This window comes from Chanos chanos, chromosome 9, assembly GCF_902362185.1.
Source record: "Chanos chanos chromosome 9, fChaCha1.1, whole genome shotgun sequence".
Taxonomy (NCBI): Eukaryota; Metazoa; Chordata; class Actinopteri; order Gonorynchiformes; family Chanidae; genus Chanos; species Chanos chanos.
Genome location: NC_044503.1, coordinates 18,061,760 through 18,085,426, shown reverse-complemented (window position 1 = coordinate 18,085,426; position 23,667 = coordinate 18,061,760). Strand labels below are relative to the sequence as shown.

General features: G+C 41.9%; 1 protein-coding gene across 4 annotated transcripts in view; it reads left to right on the top strand.

Moving 5' to 3' along the window:
• Window positions 1-23,667, top strand: part of tp73 (tumor protein p73) — a 56,387-nt gene that overhangs the window by 23,522 nt on the left and 9,198 nt on the right. For all 4 annotated transcript variants that reach the window (XM_030783522.1, XM_030783525.1, XM_030783524.1 and 1 more), the window contains 3 exons: window positions 9,605-9,791; window positions 10,231-10,346; window positions 11,213-11,322. In XM_030783522.1, the coding sequence (XP_030639382.1) occupies window positions 9,605-9,791; window positions 10,231-10,346; window positions 11,213-11,322 (413 nt within the window). The remainder of the gene's footprint in view (window positions 1-9,604; window positions 9,792-10,230; window positions 10,347-11,212; window positions 11,323-23,667) is intronic.

Sequence of the window (23,667 nt, the reverse complement as noted above, 5' to 3'; positions counted from 1 at the left end):
TGTTGCCCTGAACCTAACCTATCCTGATGCCTTTAGAGCTAACATTTCAGAAATTCCTTTGCAAGTTCCTTGGAACTATCATTGACCTCTCAGAAAACAAAGAATCATTATGTATTACTCATTGAAAAAGGACAATATTGGACTGCAAAATTAGTTTCAGATACATTAGTTTTCATTTTCTGGCAGCTGAAACCATGAAAGTCTGTGTTATGCATTGTCATAACTTTGACTCTGAAAAAGTTTAAATATCATTTGTAGGCTTATTCAGGGAGATGGTATGTGTGTGTTACAGAGAGAGATAGAGAGAGAGATAGAGAGGCTACCATTGACACCTGAATAGAGACAATGTCAGTTATTTTGTGGCAGGGGGCCTCGACTGACAGGTGGTGTATTTTGCTGAAGCAGTCCAGTTCTGTTTGACTTGAAGTCAGAGCTAATCAGGCAGAGGACAGTAACATAGGACTAAAGGTAACAAATGGCTGAAGATTTATTTGAAATGCAGCTGGATTCTGAGCACAGTTATATGGAATGTAAAATGGATTTTTAATTCAGGAAATTCCCAGGCTGCATGTGCAGACCTTTACAAAAAGACTGATGTGTTTGTCAGAGACAGATCTGGTAGGATTACAGGATAAGTGGTGACTGATGCACACTGAAGGGTTAATCATGAAGGAAGATGATTTTGGACTGCCTGAGGGTATTGTGGGAAAGGCATAGGGGCACATTGAACAGAGTTCACCTGATTGTGTGTGTGCTACTCACAGACTCTAAACAGGGCTTTCACCTTAACCCTTTACTGTTCCATCAGCATGCAGTTTGTGTGTGGCATCATTCTTAGTGCTGTTTTGGTTAAGGTGTTGATTCATTACAAACAGAGTGTGTGCTAAAAGTCATAACCAGCTAACAAGGAACACTCCTGCACTCAGGTCAAATTTTTGTGGGATGTCAAACCTAGTGATGGAAACATTCCGAGGACAATCTGAAAATGTCTGATTTACATGCAAAATCTAGGTGGTTTAGTTATAACATTTCTAATTCACTTATAATTCACTGATATTTTAAGAACATATGTATAGTACCATATCTATAGTAAGATATGTGCAGTAATGTGTGTGTAGTGGTGTGTGTATAGTAACAAGTGTGCAGTGACATGTGTACAGGTGCATGTGTATAATAATGTGTGTAAAGTACCATGTATGCAGTAGCATGTGTGTACAGTCATACATGTGCAGTAATGTGTGCGCAGTAACATGTGTGAAGTAGTGTGTGTATAGTAACATGCATACAGCCATTGACTGTAATGTTACATAGTTTACGGTTTAATGATAAAAAGTTACATTAAACACAGAGGCATGAATTGGATTCTTCTCTCAAACCCTGCTCTGAACTTTAGTCCTGCTGTGCTCACGTCCAGATCTGCTGAATGAGGAATCAGACCAGCTCTAGTACTGTGGCTCTCACGGCTCCATGTCCTTCTTTGTCTTCATCATCAAAGTTCCAGTGAAACAGGAGAGCTTAAGCCGTACCTTGCATCATCTGAATACTCTAAAGATTCATGATCATAGACCTTTGGCAAATCCACTGCATTCACATGGACTGTGGACAGAGTGAGGAGATAAAGTGAGTCCTTCATAAGCTTATAAACACAGCACTGTTCCTCACTAGTTCTGCTGGGCTCTTATGACAACCCAGTGAGATAGTCTGCTATCATGGACACATTATGTATCCCTTTCCAATGTGCACATTTACAAAGCAGACAGCCCCTCCAAATGAAAACCTTTTCTTGAATAAAAATGTCATACAAATTAAAGCAGAAAGCATGGGGAGGGATGAAAATGAGTTTGTCTCTCAGCGTTTCAAAGAAAGACCCCCAAACAGCCTTTTTTGGACTATTGGTGAGTTTAAGAGAGACAAGCTGGAGCATGTGTAGGGATGCAGGCATGTTCAAAGCTGTTCTCTCTCAAGCTATTACCCCCTCTGTCAGGCTGCAGGTCCAAACATGCTACACATCCAGCGCATCCTTCCGCCCTGACAAAACACACCAGGGCTCAGCACACACCCGATAATAAGGCTCTCACATAGAGCGTCACACACATGCCATGTGCACGTGTGCTGCCCTCTCTATTGTTCTCTACTGAACTGACACACTCACTGACACATAATCAGACCATTTCTGAATCCCCATACCAAAAAATACATTTTGCTCATGTGAACCTGACTTTCTGTGCCATCCCACCCCCCCACCTACCCACCCTGCCTTCCCCAACATCAACTCATCTCTCTTTCTTTGTTCCTCTTTCTGTCTCTCTCTGCCTCCCCCAACACCTACTCATCTCTCTTTCTCTTTCTCTGTCTCTCTCCCTCTCTCTGCCTCCCCAACATCTACTTATCTCTCTTTCTCTGTCTCTGTCTCTCTCTGCCTGCCTCAACATCTACTCATCTCTCTTTCTCTGTCTCTGTCTCTGTCTCTCTGCCTGCCACAACATCTACTCATCTCTCTTTCTCTGTTTCTGTCTCTCTCTGCCTGCCCCAACATCTACTTATCTCTCTTTCTCTGTCTCTGTCTCTCTCTGCCTGCCTCAACATCTACTCATCTCTCTTTCTCTGTTTCTGTCTCTCTCTGCCTCCCCCAACACCTACTCATCTCTCTTTCTCTTTCTCTGTCTCTCTCCCTCTCTCTGCCTGCCCCAACATCTACTCATCTCTCTTTCTCTGTTTCTGTCTCTGTCTCTCTACCTGCCCCAACATCTACTTATCTCTCTTTCTCTGTTTCTGTCTCTGTCTCTCTCTCTACCTGCCCTGAAATCTACTCATCTCTCTTTCTCTGTCTCTCTCTCTCTATCCCTGCCTGACCCAACATCTACTCATCTCTCTTTCTTTGTCTCTGTGTCTGCCCCAACATCTACTCATCTTTCTTTCTCTCTCTGTCTCTGTCTCTCTCTCTCTCTCTCTCTCTCTCTCTCGCTGCCTGCCCCAACATCAACTCATCTCTCTTTCTCTGTCTCTGTCTCTCTCCCTGCCTGCCCCAGCATCTACTTATCTCTCTTTCTTTGTCTCTGTCTCTGTCTTTCTCTCTCTTTGTGCCTGCCCCAACATCTACTTGTCTCTCTCTCTGTCTTTCTCTCTCTTTGTGCCTGCCCCAACATCTACTTGTCTCTCTCTCTGTCTCTCTCTCTCTCTCTCACTGCCTGCCCCGAAATCTACTCATCTTTCTTTCTCTCTCTCTCTCTCTCTCTCTCTCTCTCTCTCTCTCTCTCTCTGCCTGCCCCAACATCTACTCATCTCTCTTTCTCTGTATCTCTTTCTGTCAGTCCGTCTCTCTCTCTCTCTCTCTTTCTCTTTGCCTGTTCCTCCATCTAGTCATTCCTTTTTCTCTGGCTTTCTCTCTCTGTCTCTCTCTCTCTCTGTCTCTCACACACACTCCCACAACATGCTTAGCCATAACAGAGTGGTTGAACTTGACACGGGAATTGGAATCACTGCTTACAGTTTACTTTCGTAATCTCCTTATTCAGACAGCTCAAATACAGTCCAATCACAATGAGAACACAGCTCAGGTACAGCCCAATCACAATGAGAACACAGCTCAGGTACAGCCTAATCACAATGAGAACAAAGCTCAGATACAGTCCAATCACAATGAGAACAGAGCCGAGATACAGCCCAATCACAATGAGAACACAGCTCAGATACAACCCAATCACAATGAGAACACAGCTCAGATACAGCCCAATCCTGATGAGAATTAGACAGGACACGAGAGTAGAACACAGGGCATCAGAGCTTTATCAGCTGAAGCATCTCATTTCACAAGTTAATCATGCCTGTTTCCCAAATATTTTACAATGTAACCGTTTCTTTGAATGTAACTGAGCATGAGTAATTTAGTCTACATCCGAGAAATCTCCTGAATATTGGTTCTTATTACTCCATCTTGACAGAAATTTTTGGATTCTTTTGTCAATTTAGTAAATCAAAATGCATAATGTGCCCAGAACTTGCTGAGAATGTACACCAAAATCTTCTCTAAGTCTGTCAGTGATCACAGGGTGTCAGGGCAACGTGTGTTCCTGGATTGATCTGAAGCTTTAGGAAAACTGAACTGTGTTCTGCATCATGCACTGTAACATTCCCAGTGTTCTGGGAAACCTTCCAAATCCTAAACTTGTCAGCAGGGAGTTTTCTAGCCTGAATGCATGTGTTACAGATATTCTTCTGCTGCAGAGTGAAACTGTGACAGCGTGTTGCTATTAGAGACTGATGTATTTTGGCCAGGCTGAAATGGCTTGTTGTCACATGTCCTCTCTGTTTGAGCCAAAATGATCATTCCATCTCTGAAATGAGAAAGGCGTAAAGATTTAACACAATAGATCCAGGACAGTTATGCTCCAGATTGGTTTTGACAGTTTGGTCATGCCATTCACTGAGGTGCAGCAGCAGCCATGTACTTCTATAGACCTGAACAATATTTTATGAGTGTGTGATATGCTTTAACCTTTCTCTGTTTTTACTGTGTGAAAATGTGAGCCGGCTGTATCTGAATGACTGTGAATAATGCAGGATTTGTTCAAAGCTGTTAGGACTACGGTAAGGATAACAGAGAAGAGGGGTTAAGTGTATGTCAATTCATTTCAATCAGCTGTATGTCAAAACAGTTTAGTTTTGATATTTTTGTTGATTCACCTTTCACATGTCACGTAGTGAGGGTAGAGTCACTGGCTGAAGCTAGGCTTATGTGTACTTAGAGCAGAGAGAAGTGCAGAGTTTTGGTCTGGTCTGAGCGGTATCGGGGAAACACTAGCGAGCCCATGCTGTCGAGGAATGAAGTTGCAGATTTGTGGCACATTGTACTGCTTTTGATATTACACTCCCTGTTTATACAGAATCTGTCTCACTGGCAGCTATTTGTACTTGCTCTCTCCCCCTCTCTCTCTGTCTTTTCAGTCAAGTCAGTTCATTTAATTAAAGCCTCATTGACTGTTTAAAAGAAAAAGCCTGTTGTGAATCGTGTGTGAGAGAGATGATTGACATTCTCCCTCTCTATCTTTGTGATTCACCCTTTCTGAAGAACAAACTCTTTCCTTCCACTCCCTTTTTTTAGAGATCAATTTCTCTCAGTCTCCCCAACACTTTTGCAGCTAGCGCTTCATGTAAATTGAAAATTTGATGTCTCTCAGGAGAAAGGGGTGTTTTTCTCACTATCATACGGGACCCCGTATCATTTTGTTGTTGGAGAGAGAGCACTGGGCCGTATTAAGATATTGAGGAGAATTAAGTGAATTTGCAGGCGGCATGCTGAAACATGTCTGATAGGCAGTCAGACACATCATTATCACTTGGGCCAGTCAGCCTGCCTAAACCTGCACCGGCCCAAAAACTCATATACACACACACACTCTCATACACACACACACACACGCACACATTCACTCACTCATATATACACTCATACACCACACACACACGCACACACACACACACACACACACAGTCATACACACATGCACACACACAGGTAAAATTCATGACATATACACACACACACACACACACACACACTCATACACATACACTCAAAACACATATGCATACAAACAGGTAACATTCACGACACACACACACACACACACACACACACACAGACTCATACATAGGCAGTTAGATTTCCAATTAAAGATCCTGAAGTGTTTTTCCCAGTCTTACATATATCTGTGCATTTAGACACTGGTTGCTGACATTGAACATTTGATTTCTGCTTTTGAAACATAATATAACTATTCCCATGATGTATCTGTATAACAGAGCGTTTTTCTCATGGAGAGTGATGGACAGTTTTAGTTTCCCCTCAAACAATGGTGAAATGAAATGAAAGAGAGAGAGTGTGTCATGGCTGGACAAGTCCAGACGTCTCCCCTCCCTGCCTGCGGCAGCACACAGTGATTTGTGTCTGTCTGTATCAGTTAGTTTTACCTGTGTGTGTCTCTCAGTGTTAACCAACCCACATGACAGGGCTCGGAGGATGTGTGCTGCTTTGGTCAAAGTCTAACCCATAGCATGTGTCCCCTCAGATGATGGTAATGAAATGTACTGTGTGTGAGAGAGGTAATGAGCATGTGTTTCCTCCTTATGCTGCTAACATGACGTCAGTGAAAAGAACAGTGTCTGATTCCCATAATGAGTGTCTGATTGAGTGTGTGCATGTGTGAGTATGTGTAGCTGTGTGTGTGTGGGTATGTTCCTGTGAGAGCGTGAACTGTGAACATCTTCCTAAGTCCCACTGCACAGGTGAAACTCTATACCATGTGTGTGTTTATGTGTCTTCATCTCTCTCCCTTTTCATTAATTGTTTTTACCACAGCCCAGTAAACTGCAGCGGTGTTTTGAAACCATAGACGTACAAATGAATGAGCCTCAGATTAGAGAGGTCCAGAGTTACACTCACACCCCACCCAGACTTGAGCACGCTCAGGCCTAAACCCAATACAGAACGTTCAGGCCAAAACCCAACATAACACGCTCAGGTCAAAACCCAACACAACACGCTCAGGCTAAAACCCAACACAACATACTCAGGCCAAAACCCAACACAACACGGTTGGGCCAAAACCCAACACAATACGCTCAGGCCAAAACCCAACATAATACACTCAGGTCAAAACCCAACACAGCTTGCTCAGTAGAGCCCGACCGATATATTGGTGTGCCGATATTACTGGGCGATATGAGCTAATTGCAGATAAATCGTATCGGCGTTTATGACGGCCGATAAATGACAATTAAAAAAGAGACGGGAGACGAATTCTTCAACCATGTTATGACATTCATGTCAGCCATGCCTGGTTTTGCTGCAGTAACATGAAAGCCGGTACAGTAAGTCAGACATCAAAATTACGTTTAACGTTACGGTAGTTGAGTGGTGTAGAAGCTCTTGACAAACTTGATTGCAGGTCTATTTATGAAATAGCGTGGCAGTTAACTTATTCTGCGTAAATGAAGCAACTGTAAATATGTCTGCGACTCGCATGCCTGTAGTTACAGTCGGTGCATTGGAAATGATGAAACCAGAGGGGACACGTAAATAAACATGAGCTGAACAAGTATCGAACATGGCTTGGTTCCTAAACAAAGTTATCTAGCTTCTCTTTCAAACGTGTAGTGTGCAATCCTAAGTGGAAAGTTGCAGACAGTCATGTGTCACGCCGGTGGAGTGGTGCAGGACCCAAGCGCAAGACAAGAAGATTGTAGTGACAAAAAGGAGGACTTTACTTGCAAAATGAAGATCAAAATACAGGTGCAAACTGGAACAAAACCGATAACAAAAAGGTGCAACCTAACAGCGTGTACAAACACAAACAACAATAGACAAACGACAAGGCAAACACAAAGGCTTAAATACAGAGGGAGAACTAAACAGGGCAAAACAGGATTGGTCCAAATTAACGAGGTTAATAAATGGGACAAACAGGAACAGGTGAGGGACGGAGACAGACACAGAACAGGAGCACAAAGACAGAACAAAACAAGAGTCCAAAATGGAGGTGCAGGCTGTGACAGTCATGTAGTATTAGATGCATTCAGCAGCAGTGTTTACTCCAGGTCACTGTATCAGTTTACTGCATTATTTATAAAACTTTAATATATTTTGTTGTACTTTTTTGTTCAAAGTACTATTTATGACAATAAAACAAGTTTATTTTTCAACTGTATTATGTCATGTTATCTTGGTGAGGACTCTTAAATAACTACCCATAACAAACGTTAGGGAAAATCTTTGTTTATGTTATGTGTTTCTGAAAAAAAAAAAGAATATCAGCCGATATATCATTATCAGATTTTTAAATCATCAAATATTGAAATTGAAATCGGTCTAAAAAATATTATATCTAATGCTCAGGTCAAAACCCAACACAGACACAGCCCACTGAACTGTCCAGCTCAGAGCCAAAACATACGCAGACAGATACAACTTGCACTTAGTCGAGCCACTGAGTTCCTTCAGACTCTCCACTTACATTACAGGCATAATTAGTTTATAATTCAGCATGAAAGTGTTGGGACCAGATTACAGTCTGGATAGAATGACATGGGCAGGAAAGATAACATACTATCTTTACTACACTAGGATATCATCCAGTTATGTCCATCAGTGTTCTGTCTCCTCCCACAAAACACACTCAGTTTACTTAGAAAATCATCTGTAATACATGTAATGTTACATAATATGAGACCTAAGGTAACCAGACACAGACCACAGAACACTTAGATGGGACTAGGGCTCCTGAGGTCAGAATCACTTGTGTGAAATTCAAGGCATCTCCAGATGACAACTGGGTCTTGTGAAAACCTTGCTGATGTATTGGTGCATTAGGTTATAGGGTGTGGAGTGGTGCACAAACAAGAGAACACAACAGTGCATGAATGAACATGCTTAGCTGCTTTGGATCCCATTTGCATTAAAACAGCCACTCTCTCTCTTGCTCTCTCTCTCTCTCTCTCTCAACAGGGTGGGATTTACACTCTCCCTCCTGCCCTTTCATCCTGGTGCCAGTGTTCATAAAAGAAGGCTCCCATTTCATTTTATTTGGGTCTATGCACAGTTACATTAGTCAGTGCTGATCCACTTTTTGAAACAAAATTGTTTCATAAGTATGTATTACATAATCTCAGTAAAAAGACTAATAGTGACAAAAGAAGAATGATTGTGTTAGCAGGAACCACAAGTTATATATGACATCACAAGAAAAACAGAGCTGTATCTGAACATGTGCTGAAATGACGTGATAATATGGAAGTCGCTGATGATCATGATCTTGTGCTGCACCAGCTCAGGCAGAACACAGTTCTGATGAAGTAGGGTTGAGTACATAGGGTTGAGGACTGGGTTAAGGACACAGTGTTGTGGACATAGAGTTGAGGACTGTCTGGCGTGTCATGGAGTATTCATCTCACATCACTGCAAGTCCTCATATTGCACAGCTGTTCCTGGAAGGTTACAGTTTGATTTCCTGAGGTGAATTTTTGGGATTTCTTTATAGTGAGATGTGTTTAGACATGCTCACTTTTTTTCTTTTTGTGTGTGTGTGTGTGTGTGTCTATGTGTGTGTTAGGAGATTTAGGTGAGGATTCTCCTCTGCTTCTTCTTTCTTTCTCCTCTGTCTCTTCTGCTTCTTCACTTTCATCTGAATCCTCCTAGCTGCCCTATGGAAATATCATGAACTCATCTTTGAATGAGTGAGCACGAGACATTAGAGAATGAGTACATGCTAAACCCTTCGCTTTTTTGTTGTTTGATGCAACTCCTTCCTTCATGTCATCTACTCTTTTGTCCCTGGCATTTCAAAGTTGTGAAAGATTGCTCACAAAAAACAACAACAAAAAAAAACCCCTGACCTTAGTAAAACTACTGTGTTATAGCTCAAATCAGATGTCAGTGATGAGTACATCAGTGTAAATTCATAGCTATACAGAGGAATACTCAAATACCAAGCTTTCTCCTTTCTAATTTTGTAACTTTCATGATTCTTGAAATATAGTTTAAAATACTGAATTTGCCATAAGTGCTATGAGTGAAATGCCATATGTGGTGTTCCTTTGCCCTCTGCAGTACTCTCCACTGCTGAAGAAGCTGTACTGTCAGATTGCTAAGACCTGCCCCATTCAGATCAAACTGAGCTCTGCACCCCCCCACGGCAGCGCCATCCGGGCCATGCCCATCTATAAGAAGGCAGAGCACGTCACCGAGGTGGTCAAACGCTGCCCCAACCACGAGCTCGGACGAGACTTCAATGACAGTGAGTGAGACGTCTCTCATCTGTGCTGTGGGGGCCTAGTGGTGAAAGATGTGCTTAAAAATATTTAGCAATACTAGTATTTCAGGTGTTTTAAATAAAAGAATATCTTTTGGGTATTGACTTTCTAGATTACCTTTATGTACACTTCAGCGTATACCAGTTTACATTTCCAGTATGCTTGAAGATGCAAAGATTTTTTATGCTAAGTATATCTTGAGCTCAGCAGATGTGGCCATTGCTCTATATCCCCCAGTTCTTAAGGTTTTTGAGCGTTTTGTTTCAGCTGTGACGTAGCATGACAGATAATGATGGACATAGTCCATTTTCATTAACTGCTAAAAGCTATCAGAACAAGCAGGTAACTGATCCAGGTACAGTGAGTTAAATGTGATGTGCCTGATGAGAGGGGAGAGACGTTAATGCCGGCTGATGTTTGCAGGTCAAGCCGCGCCTGCCAGTCACCTGATCAGAGTGGAGGGGAATAACCTGTGTCAGTATGTGGATGATCCAGTCACAGGCCGCCAGAGTGTGTTAGTGCCATATGAGTCCCCACAGGTCTGACACACACACAAAACACACACACACACACTCAACCCACTTACACTTACACAAACACACCTATATACACACATAAGGGAAAATAGTTGTATCTCCCTTGTATATATTCTGTGTTATGTTCTGTGTTACACACCCACTAACACACTAACACACAGACAAGCTTAATGCAGACATTTTAAACACACAAACATTGTAAACACTCATGCATTCTTAATATACGCACCATCCCAACACACACATTCTTAACATACCCGTTTGTCGCAAACACACACACATTCATTACACACACATTCTTAAGGGCATAATGTAACAGACTGGCTGCAGTTTTATGGACCTTTACAGAGTTTTATGAGACATTTCCATTATGTGTTGCTAGTTATATGTTACCTACATACTTCCATTTAAATGTATTTTTCATGACAGCACAATGATAGTTCTGCAGGTTCTGACTTATCACAAAGGAGCTGGATAATTGCAGTTTCAGCAAGAGGACCAGTAGTGTTTCAGCCTCATTAAAATAAGCTTTTTTAGTCTGTTACGTTGTTATCCCTCTAATGATTTACTAAGGCCTGATGTGGGCTAATACAGCAGCTGCAGTAGCTACTTGTATTTCATATACCAAACTGAGAACAGTCTTAACACATCATTAGAACAAAACAATGCAAAGGACTTTTTCCTGTTTTCTCTTTACATATCCCTGCCATCTAGAGGCCAATGAATGTAACACTCTTCCAGTAAATGCTGTCCATATGCTAATTTTTATTTATTATTTTGTAAACATTACTGTGAATAATTAAATCATTCTCCTTCTGTCCCCCTCTCCTCTGTTTCTCTTTCTTCCCTTCTGTATGTGTGTGCCACAGGTGGGAACTGAATTCACAACAATTCTGTATAACTTTATGTGTAACAGCAGCTGTGTGGGCGGAATGAACCGCAGGCCCATTCTCATCATTATAACACTGGAGACCAGAGAGTGAGTAACTACTCCATACACTGCAACACACAGGCAGTAACAGTGACAGTAACAGTAACAACCTGAAGACCAGAGAGTCAGTAACTACTCCATACACCGCAGCAGAAAGGCAGTCTGGAACTAATAGGTGACATGCAAGCCAACTGAAGAGTGTTGTATCAGTCTTGTTCATGTATTGCTATATACCACTAAAAAGGGTTTAGGAAACTTAACTGGGATGCTGAGAGGTGGTTTGAAATCCCGGTAAAGGGGTCAAAAAACACGTGAGACAGCAATTCAGGTCCCACTATACTTGGAGTTTTCAGTCACTATCTTTTTTTATTTCATACCAGTGACAGACTGATCACTGGGAGAACTGGAAGAAATCCCAGTTGGGCTGATTCACCAGTGAAAAAAGACATTTTGACAGTAGGTGTACAGATGTGTATCATTAGAAGGAAAAAGTCATTTTTGATCATTACTGTTTGTATTTTATTAGTCAGTGTTGTTTGTTAATATTTGGCCACTGTTGATGGTTGGGGGCTCATGGTGTCCTGATGTTTAGTCGTCTCTGAGCTGGCTGAAATACCTCATCAGGGGGTCCCTCTGTCTGTCCACAAGGATGGAACAGTCCATGCCCAGCTTGGTGACCCTAGCAGCTTCCTCCCTCTCTCGCTGGGCTCTCTTTTTCATGGCCTGCCTTTCTGCTCTCTGACTGGGAGGAATGGGCACGGACACATATTTGGAGTGGAAGTCTTCCATTATCCAAGTGTAGCTGTGGGTGTCATGAGGGACCCTGTTGACAAAACCTTCCGCTTTGGACAGATGACAAAGTCTTGCAGTTCCCGAGAAGGATGCGCAAGAGTTGTGGGTGGAGCAGGTTTGGCCAGAGCACTGTCCAGTCAAAGATGTCACAGTCAGTCCAGAAGAGTTCTGTTTCTCAGTCACCTGCTGCTTCAGTGACTTGGGCTGCCTGTTTGGTTTAGCCATTGGCTGAAGAACTGAGGTGACTGCACCAGACTTTCTGCCAAGCTGGTGAAATACATGGACTGACTGCATAATGTCCTGTTTCAGTTGGCTTTTAGGCTGAGATGTTCTTACCTCTGTGTTTCCATCAGCTCTGCACTGAACCTCTCTGGACACCCCCACTCTGTCTTTGCCTCCTTTCTTACAGCCGGAGTTTGCTCCTTTTGCACTGACAAGGTTCCCACTTTTTCTCTTGCACATCTTGCCTTTCTTTTCATGACATCTTTCTTTGGTCATGCTCCTCTCATGATCTGTCTTGCTCAGCTCAGGACTGATTCCAGCCGTGATCAAGCTGTTAGTCTCTGTCCTCATCAGCTTCTTCGTCTCTGCAAGCTCATCTGGATCTTCCAATAAAGCCCTCTTAAGCTTTTGTCCACTCACTGTCTTCACCCTGTCCCCTCCCACCAAGACTGGATGGTTTGGCTGTGGTGAAGTAGGGAAAGGTCCAGCAGTGCTGCTGGCGGAGTCCCACAGACACTTTGCCTTGATGGGCAGGCACTTGATTTGTCCTGACATCTGAGGGACAGAGGTAGGAACACTTCGGTTCAGAGGACATCCTGATCAAGAAAAACAGGACATTAACAAGAGATGATGGCACATTCACTGTCATTATGATTTTACAGGTTAACATACTGTATATCTGTATCTGAAACTCAGAAAGTACAGGAGAAACACATATACTGACAGATATACCTTCAACAATCATGGGCTGAGTTGGAGCATATTGAAGGAAGTTGCCAGTGCTCATGCTTGGATAAATTCCTGTTAAATAGGGTAAACAAGACATCTTAGTTTAAAAATGTCCTACTGCTTTTGTTTTACCAATGAAAGAGTTTGTGCATCACAGTTAGATCACAATACCACAATTAACATGTTATTAAAACATGTGTTTGATGACACTAGTGGTGGAACACTAAAAGTGTAATGGCACATACCTCCAACACTTGAACTGTTAACACAATAACAAGTAGTTATACATAGTGGGTTTCCTGTGACATGTGGGTTGAAGTGAAGTGAAGACTTGCAGTACTTACCAAATGAGAGCTGTTGGCTATTTTATGGACTGCTGGACAGTAATGTGTAGGAATCTGTAGCTTTTTAAGTGTAACCTTTGATAGTGAGAGAAATAATAAGAACATACCTGCAGCTGTTAATGGCTGAGCCATGGTACTTTTGACCACATGGGCAGCCTTCATGCGATCAAAACTCCCTGCCCAAAAAGTAGGACATTTTACACGAGCATATCCACACTTCACATAATATTTCAAGTTATCTCTTCTGTATTGACCAACAACTTGGCTACCAAGCTTAATTTTTTTAAAATATCAAGTAGTGGAAGGTTCTACTGACAAGTTTAATAAATAAATTAATTAAATTAATTAATTATCCAAATTAATTAAAATAATAATAATAATAATGCAAAGATATTCTGTACCTTGATCTTGTTGTGATGACGCTGGGTAATTATTAATACAACTGTAAAAATAGCTCATATTTTGTTTAGAAAATAAACCGCAAAAACTGTGAATCGTATGCTCTCTCCGTATCCTGTTGCCATCAGGAGAACTCGTATGTAGTAGAATGCATTTGTGTTCTATATCTCTAGGCATAATTGATTATGTCACAGTACATGCCGAAAATGAATTTAATTCCACGAGACAACGCACCCATCTCGTTCTGGACCATTCATTCTGAACAGGGAAGTAGCCTACCAACCCAAAGTACACATGTTCCTTCTTCACACGCTAGTTAACTGTTTTGTTCTGTTATTACCCACTGCAGTTCACCAGAGTTGAGAAGACAGACTACCCACTAACACCTAGCAACTGGCACTTCGGATAAGTAACCCAGTTTTAAACTCTGGAGAGACTGCAAAGGCTGTCTCTTTTGAATGGATAAAATACACAACGGTGAAACGAATAAACTTTTCAGTAAGCGTTAGAATTCAGTGTCAAGTAACAATTCTGCCGCCCTCATGCATGAAACACGCCTGAAAAGTCGTACAGCGACCTGTAACCAAACAAGCGCCAGGCGAAGGTACGAACCAAAATGTCCGCGACAGCAAGAGGATGTGTCAAATAAAAAAGTCAAAATATCTGTAAATTCATTTTCTAAAACTTTAAATAAATGAACGGTAAAATAGTGGCAGTTGATGATGGGTTCCTCATTGGGAGAACCGGGGAGAATCCTGACTTGAAAATAGTAATAATAATTTTTTCCCCCTGGATTTCTTACATCTTTTTCTCGCCAATTTGAAATATTCAAGTCCTTGTATCTCCGCCATCATGTTAGCAGGTGTATGTGAGGCTAACAACCACTTTTTTTCACCAACAATTTGCATACGTGTCTTCAGGAATATCGTGCTTGCGGACGCTCATGCTAATTCCTTGACTTCGTCTTTAATTGCAGATGCGATATAGCAAGCCTTCTCAGCACTCAGTAATTTACTATGGTAGAAGATTATTGCAAATTTACTGTAAAAGTAATTAAATTAATTACAATTAATTTATACTGCAATTCATTATGGTAAAGTATCATTTTTTATATTGTGTAACTCTAGTCTGCTTAGCATACTACAACTGTGTTTTAGATTGCAGTTCTGCTAACCTAGTACGGATAATGCAAATGTAATGATCATAAGTGAACATCACAATAACTATCTTTAAAAGATGTGTGAAAATTAAAAAATTCTGTGCGCCTGCATATTAAATTCTGTAACACAATGAGAGCGTGGTCCCCATTAGTGATAACAGGTCTAGCATTACTGATTGTCACAAGTGTTCAGTGTTTCCAAAGTATCATTAGTCAGACAAATAGTGTGAAAGAATAGCAGTATGTTTGTGTGACTTCAGTTCTTCCCATAGAGAGATTAGTGGCAGGGACCATTTGCTGCACAAAGCTGTGTGTTTAGATTGGATGCTGGGACAATGCTGTGATTGACTAACCCTGGGTAGTATAAAAGCAGTTTTGTTGCCATTAATTCTGTGTTCTTGCCATCACATGGTAAAACTAGATGGCAAAATCCTTCTGATGTCAGGTCTGTGTACTTCCAAGCATGTCAGAATTTCTGTTTTCTGAGCGTAGGTCCTCTGACACACTAAAACACAGCAGCATGATGGTTACGGGTCAAACTAGGCACTGGCACTGAGAAGGTTTAAAACTGACCAAAACAACTCAAACTTTGAATTAAAGTGAGAGTCATTTCCTTCTGACTGGGTGGAATGGTCACAGACATATTTGGAGTGGAAGTCTTCCATTATCCAAGTGTAGCTGTGGGTGTCATGAGGGACCCTGTTGACAAAACCTTCCGCTTTGGACAGATGACAAAGTCCTGCAGTTCCCGAGAAGGATGCGCAAGAGTTGTGGGTGGAGCAGGTTTGGCCAGAGCACTGTCCAGTCAAAGATGTCACAGTCAGTCCAGAAGAGTTCTGTTTCTCAGTCACCTGCTGCTTCAGTGACTTGGGCTGCCTGTTTGGTTTAGCCATTGGCTGAAGAACTGAGGTGACTGCACCAGACTTTCTGCCAAGCTGGTGAAATACATGGACTGACTGCATAATGTCCTGTTTCAGTTGGCTTTTAGGCTGAGATGTTCTTACCTCTGTGTTTCCATCAGCTCTGCACTGAACCTCTCTGGACACCCCCACTCTGTCTTTGCCTCCTTTCTTACAGCCGGTGTTTGCTCCTTTTGCACTGACAAGGTTTCCCACTTTTTCTCTTGCACATCTTGCCTTTCTTTTCATGACATCTTTCTTTGGTCATGCTCCTCTCATGATCTGTCTTGCTCAGCTCAGGACTGATTCCAGCCACGGTCAAGCTGTTAGTCTCTGTCCTCATCAGCTTCTTCGTCTCTGCAAGCTCATCTGGATCCTTAAGTAAAGCTCTTTTAAGCTTTTGTCCACTCACTGTCCTAATGGCTGAGGGACAGAGGTAGGAACACTTTGGTTTGGAGGACATCCTCGTCAACAAATACTGGACAGTAACAGGAGATGATGACAAAGCACATTCACTGTCATTGTGATTACATCTAGTCACCTACCAGATATGACTTGTGAAATATCTTGGGTCAAGCCCCTTCAGATGTTGCTTTTGGCTGCATTTACTTTTAGTGTTTAGGCAGTTAAGTGTGTTTTGGGCTCTAACTGTGGCCCAAGAGACGAATCTGAACATTGGTGTCATCAAACTCAGTAGATTTTCATAAGTAATTAATATAATTACTTTACTATGTGTAGATGTAAAGTTCACAGGTAAACTGGAAAAAAGAGAGATATGACCTGATCATTGGCTGAGTTGGAGGTATCAGTGCAATATACATTATGAGGCCCAGGAATTTTAAAAGTCAACAGTGAGATCAGGATATTTTTTATATTATATTTTATATTTTATATTTTTTTTCTCTTGCCAGATTTTTTGCTGCCTGATTGTTTGATTTTAGCAAAGAGTCTTTACAGCAGGGGTGGCTAAACTTTTTTTGGTTTTGGGCCACATACAGAAAAATATAAGGAGTCACAGGCCGAACAATATACATTGCGGCCGTTTTCAACCACTGTAAGAAAACAGTGTTTTAGACCAGAAAACCCCTGTGCCATCGACAATTTATTTCCTAACAAAATAACTATTCTGAATAGTTTAACTGTTGACATTACAGTAAATGTAAATGCCATTACGCTCAGTGACTGCGTACACTAACATAACTTTACACAACACCTGGTCATGTAAGCTACAATAGTACCACAACCCCTTTTATATGCTGTGTAAATCTGCATCTCACAAATTTTCATTATTTCCATGAAGGATGCTGAATTGCATATAATATCTCATTTTCAGACATTGCCTTTACTTAGCATATTGGGCTGGAAAAAAACCAAGAGTTTTACACATTGGAAGTATCAGTTTTTGTGTATCAAGTACAAGGACACAGTTTTGGCATGCAAGTCATAATGCTCAAATTCTAAACATTTTGTGCAGTTTAACCTTCATAAACGAGTGTGTAATGAACTACCACACCCCGTCTTGTGTGCCGCATCACACTACATGCAGTGTTTAGGATTGCAAAGTTAGGGGCACATTTGAAATGTGGACAGAATCATTGTGAATAATAGGTTATTGTTTGCTACACTGAGTGTTCAACATCAAGAACAATTCTTTGACTGAGAGAAAATAGAAATAGAAAGTGTTACACCTCATAACGCGAGGTTATTCATAAAATCGCTTGGACAGCAGTGACTTGCCCTTCAAACCAAAAAAGTCACAGCGCTAAAATGTAGGCTTCATAATGTGACAGATTCGTCATGCTACTATTGCTTAAAATAGTCATATACTGGAATAGAAGCTAATTTAGCAATCCATATCACAATAGCCTGAAGACGTGGCTTTAACATGAGCCAGCTAACAGCATAGGCATAGTTTGCTGTTAGATACCACGGCAACCTAATGTAACAGCCTCAGTTGTTTCAATTAGTCGCTTATGTTTAAAGCACACCGTGGGCTAGCATAACGTGCTAATCGTTCCTTGTAATAAATCAGCTTTAATGATCATCCAATCTGAATTTGATGGTAATTAAACATCCATACATATTCTGTTCATTTGAGGCAGCAGTGTTTTGTATTGAGATTAGATCCACAAGTGTGGATCTACACACACACACAACACCACAAATGAAAGAGTTTGCTTTTTACTAAGAATGTGAAATGCCTCCCGACATCGGTGAATTAGCAACACCACTAACATGCTCTAAACACATAAACAAACATGTCTGAATGTGTCTCAAGGGGTACGTCATGACTTAGGCGCCTCTTGACCAGTCCCCACACTACAACTCATTCATTTGGTTGGTTAAACATCCTGTCACTCATCAGACTAGTGAAACAACCAAAAAATCTGTTCAGAGGTACCCAAATTCACCCTTTTCCCATTACTACACTGTTCAACATATCAAAAATCTCTTCACAATATCAGGACACCCATGACTTCATCTGCACCAAATCTGAAATGAATCCCATGAACTGTGTAGTAGCACTATAGCTAGGATGGGTGAAAAAGCCACTCTTACTGTTGCTAGATGGTGGCACTATACCAGGGTGTCACTCTGGGCATGTGGATATCATCATAACCATCATAACCAATAACCTTGAAGTTAGAGCCGTATCAAGCAATGCATGGAGAATTCATGAAACACCCCATGTTTGCGTGGCAAGACACAAATTCATAAGTTTTGCCATTTCAACACCTTGCAAGATATCAAAAATCTCTTTAAAATCTGCAACATCTTGACATTATATGTAGCAAATCTGACATGAGTCCAGTCAACCGTCGAGGAGGAGAAAGTCAAAATAAGTCTCTTCCTGTTGAGCATGGCTAATACATTGTAACTGCAAATTTGTTCATCTTGGGGCGACCCACATGCCTACCAAATTTGATGTGTGTGGGTGAAACTATATGCTGGGCACAAGACTCAATGTGATATGGGGGCACTATGGAGTCCCTGAGCCACACCCGGGGCCAGGTCTCTGTCCCTGAGTAACTGTCAGAAGCAAAGATGTGTGTACCGAATTTCATGAGTTTTCGCCCATGGGAACCACCTCAAAAATAGCCATGTCTTGAAAAAAAGATCCTTAGGAAAGCAATAGGGCCTTGCACCTCCAGTGCATGTGGCCCCCAGTGGACACCGTAGGCGTAGCACTTCCAGTGCTCGGGCCTTAGAAACAATAGAGCCTAGAACCCCTGGTGCTCATGCCCTAATAATAATAATCCTTACAAAAGCAATAGGACTTGCACCTCCAATGCTCTGGCCTTAATTAATACAATAAAACTCTTTAAAACTCTTTCAGAAAGCAGTGCAAAATAAAAAGCTGGGTGCAAAAAAAGAACAGGAGAAAAGATCAGAAAGGGACAAGGCAGTCTCTAACATTCCTCCACAACTCTCAGCACTAGGTGATTTGTAGCGGGATGAGGGGGATGCCATCCCTCTGGTTAGCAAAATGACCAAAATGTATCCCCCTTGTTAACTTGCCATCCCCCTATATACTCTATACAATAGTGTCAGTGACCACTGGGCCATCCCCCTGCTAAAAAATAACAAATCACCCACTGATTCTCAGTGAATACAGTTCATGGCCCAAGTGATGGGCTATGAACTTGCGATTTTTAAGCGATGTTTAAAAAAGAAAGGGAGGGGTAAGTAAACTGTATTACAGGATAAGCTTGTTATCTAGCCTGTGTAAATAAAGAAAATGGGTTTATTAGCATATCAAATAAGCTACTGTTTGTTAGATATTGTTTTATTAAATTTTACTGATTAAATTTGTTAGGTAATTGGAGTTGTCAACTCATCAAATACTAACTGTCATGCATTTTTAAATCACCGATGATGGGAACAGCAGTTCACTCAATGGGAGCAGTGATGTTGCACCTTGGACTTAAGAATAGCTGGCAAATCAGGAGCAGGTCTTGTTGTTGAGATGAGAAGAACGTTGCAGAGACGGCTGTCGGTCAACTTGGTTCTCTGTCGGCTTTTGTTCAGAGTCATCAGAGAAAAGGTTTGCTCACATACATATATGGAGCCAAACAGACTCATGATTCTTGCTGCGTGGCGCCTCAGCAGAGGAAACCTGGCCTTTTCCAAACTCTGTTAGAACTCTGGTACAGGGAGAACATGACGTTGACTCTTCAGAGACTTGTCGCACTGGATATCAATAACCTCCAATTGCATACTCTCATCGACTTCTGCTGCCTCAATCAAGAAGAGGGTTATGAAGAGCTTGATGTCTTTCCCAATGGCTGCAAAGTCTTGGAAACGCTGATTAAATTCTGTCAGAAGAGATGTGATCACTGACACATATTTCACCTTTTTTGCAGAAAGGTTGGCATTTGAGAAAGGGGCCTTAAGTTCCAACAGTGTGGGGAAATGCGCCACACTGAAGTTGCATAGTTGTGTCTCGAGGAGATGGAGCTTCACATAGAACGCTTTAAGGTGTGCATACAGTTTAGGCACAAGCTGATCTTTGCCTTGCAGGCTCTTGTTCAGTTTGTTTTAGTTGGCTCGTCAGATCAACTAAAAAAGCCAGGTCTGCCAACCATAGAGGGTCACTCAGTTCATGCAGAGTTTGGTCTTTCTCTTTCAAAAGCTGGTCACTTTCACATCTCAGGGAAGAAAACCGCTGCAGCACAGAGCCATTGCACATCTGAGTGGTAGATTACGTCTCCGTATTCAGCATCAACTTTAGAAAGGCCTGGAATTCTCTGTGATCAAGTGCTCATGCTCAAATTAGTTTTATAGTTTTCACCTGTTGTTGCTGGAGCACCATCCATTGTAACTCCACACAGCTTGTCCCAGGGCAGTTTCATGTCATCGATCGCAGTGGATACAGCTTCAAAACTGTCCTTACCCATCGTGGTACCTTTAACTGTACGTTCCCACAGCTGCAAATTTCACATCACTCTCACTGAGGTTGGGCTTGAAATTCAGACTAAAAAAAAATACATAAAAAAAAAAAAAAAGAAAAGAAATTCAGACTGATGTCGCAAAATCGGTGCGAATTTGCAGAGGCATGCGAAATTGAGATGGCGTATTTTCAACTTTATACAAATGATAACCACGTGAGAACCAATCAGTTCAGCGTGTGATGTGTTTGGCACGTGACGGGGGTAACAAAAAAAGTCTGACCAAGATGGTGGAGACTGCTACATGTAGCATGAAAACGTACATGATTAAGAGATGTATAGGCAACCATTTGTGTCTACACGAACACAGGTTGTTGTCTACATGTTACATGAACTTAGTCGGTGCCAGAGCAGTAAAAAAACTCTCTTAACAGCTCTGGTTGGGGCAAATAGACCACTGTAGACCTTCATTTAAGCACTCGAACTTTTGAGCTAGGTGACTTGCTTGCTGTTTTCGTGACCATGTCCCAGTGCAAAATTCACAAGGTGTTTCACTGTTTGGAAACCTAGCGTTAGACTCCTAAGATCAAGCAGTGTTCTATGTTCTATGTTCTAACGGGCCATATTCCATTTTATTTTTAAAATTCACGCTGGGCCACTTAAAAATGGGCAATGGGCCGCAGTTGGCCCAGGGGCCATAGTTTGGCCATGCCTACTTTACAGTGTTCATGGAAGAGAACAGGTGTAAAGGTTGAGTGGAGAGTATGCGCCTGTCGTATCAAGCTGAACTCCAGGGGTCAACAAGGTGTGAATCCACAGCAGGACCAGCTTCTATGGCTCTGAGGTCTGGCTTGGCTCCTGTAATGGAGACCTCCATCTTGAAGTCCTTGGAACTGACCTAGCCCTGGGGAAACCACGTTTTCCTCTGGATCTTCTTTGTCCGAGCATGGAACACCCCTGCCCACGATGGCCAGCACTTGTGCTTGGTTGCTCTTTATGACTGGGAACATACACAATGCAGCATGTTGTAAGAAAACTCGTGTTTACTTATTTTTGGATTACAGAAACAGACAAATTAAACAATTTGACTTGTGTTACCTTTTGCCTCTTCGCATGGACCGAGACTAGAGGCTGGCTCGTCATCTAAATTTCAAAACAGACACACCGGCAGCTCTCGAGGTAATAGTCCACATAAAACACGGGTCTCCCCACAGTAGGTGATTAGACTGAAGGGACAGGAGTGCAGTATGGCAGATTTTATTGCCTTTATTTTCTTTCCCAACGGGAACAGTGAAAACGTGACACTTTTTCAGTCGCAGCTCTACTACAACTACTTCTTCCCCTTCGACCTTCCCAACATGGCCGCCCCCATCCACATCAACACTTGTCCACACTTCTCATGATGTTGTTGGTCTAGCACCAAGGGCGCACTTTTAACTAGTTCTTAGTGCTGCACACTTCCAGGGTGGACTTATTGCTGCTTAATAAAGATGCGATGCTTATCATCGTTGGCGGTGACGTCAACTTCAGTGATTGTTTGTGCGACTATCCATAGTGTTTGAACAGAGGTGAACTGATACCTAAACATGGCTGTAGCCAGCTTGGTGGATGGGGTGGGTATTTTTTCCATTATGTGGACCTTTTTTAGTGTGTGTGCGCAACCACAGATAGTCTTGTGGAACCATACTCAAACATGTATTTCAGAAGTAGATTACCAGAGAGCTTTATAATCATAGAAGCAGAATCTTGCCAAAGTATCCTGTATTTTGTTATGTCCATAGCCTACACAATTCTTTGCACATGATATGACAGAAAAATAAACAGCTCATACATTACATTTAGTGAAGCCACGCTGTCCAGCCACCTACTGACATACCTGAACTTTAAACCACATAACGGCAAAATCCTATTTTCCATATTTTCCATCCATATTTTGCATTTTGCAGACACGTAGACTATTATACTGCTATTATAAAATTAACTGTCAATTATCCACACAGAACACTGTCCATTTTAAGCTCTGCAGAATATGTCCACTGCTTCATCAAGGTCCACTACAACATTATAGTGCACATGTTTAAGTGCAAGTGCGAATAATCTCTCCTCTCCCATGCTGCAGCGTAAGAAAGTTTTCAATCTCCAGAGAGTACCTCCTTTCCTCTAACACTGACAAGAGAGAATGGGCAAAGTGCGAGCAATTTTGAGGAGCTTGTGCACGTTTGGGTAGATAAGAGGATAACACTTTTTGATTGCCTGACATGTTGTTGGTTTTTCTTCATAAGAAATCAAGCTCCACTTATGCTTCTAGCTACTGAGCTCCTGATCTACAAGCTATGGTGATGGGAGGTCCTCTTTGTAGAAATCCACTGCAGTGGAGATGCCTACCTTAACTCCTTCCTTGCACAGCACAAAGGGAACTAACCCATGAAGAGCACAGGCTTTCACTGATAGTGAGGAAAATCTTGCATCAAGCTCTGTAATAATGTGATCAAGGACGGGAATTGCCATGTTTCTTTGGAAGGACTCCTCCATAGTTTCTGCAGGTGCATTTGCTCTGTGCTGCTGTCTGCCAGTGACCCTTGGATGTCTATTTGGATCAACACCAATTTCACCAGAAAGCCTGACTGCATATTGGTAGATGGTATGAAAAATCTGTCTCTACTGTCTCCTGCAGATGGGCATACAAACTCTTCACTTCATCAATCATGCTGAAAGCCTGGATGACATCAACTGATGAGCTTTGCAGTTTGATAGTGATACCTGACAGATGTTAGAGGTAGTGATGTACAGACAAGAAGGTGATCACAAATCCAAAGTCTTGCAAACCAGACAAAAGTCCTGTGGCCTCTGCTGTGCACTTTCCCTCCCATCCAGCGGTTATAACTGTGTTGTGCTCTTCAGTGTGCTCATGATAGCCAATGACCTCCAGGGCTTTCACAGTAAAGACAAAGCAATCATAA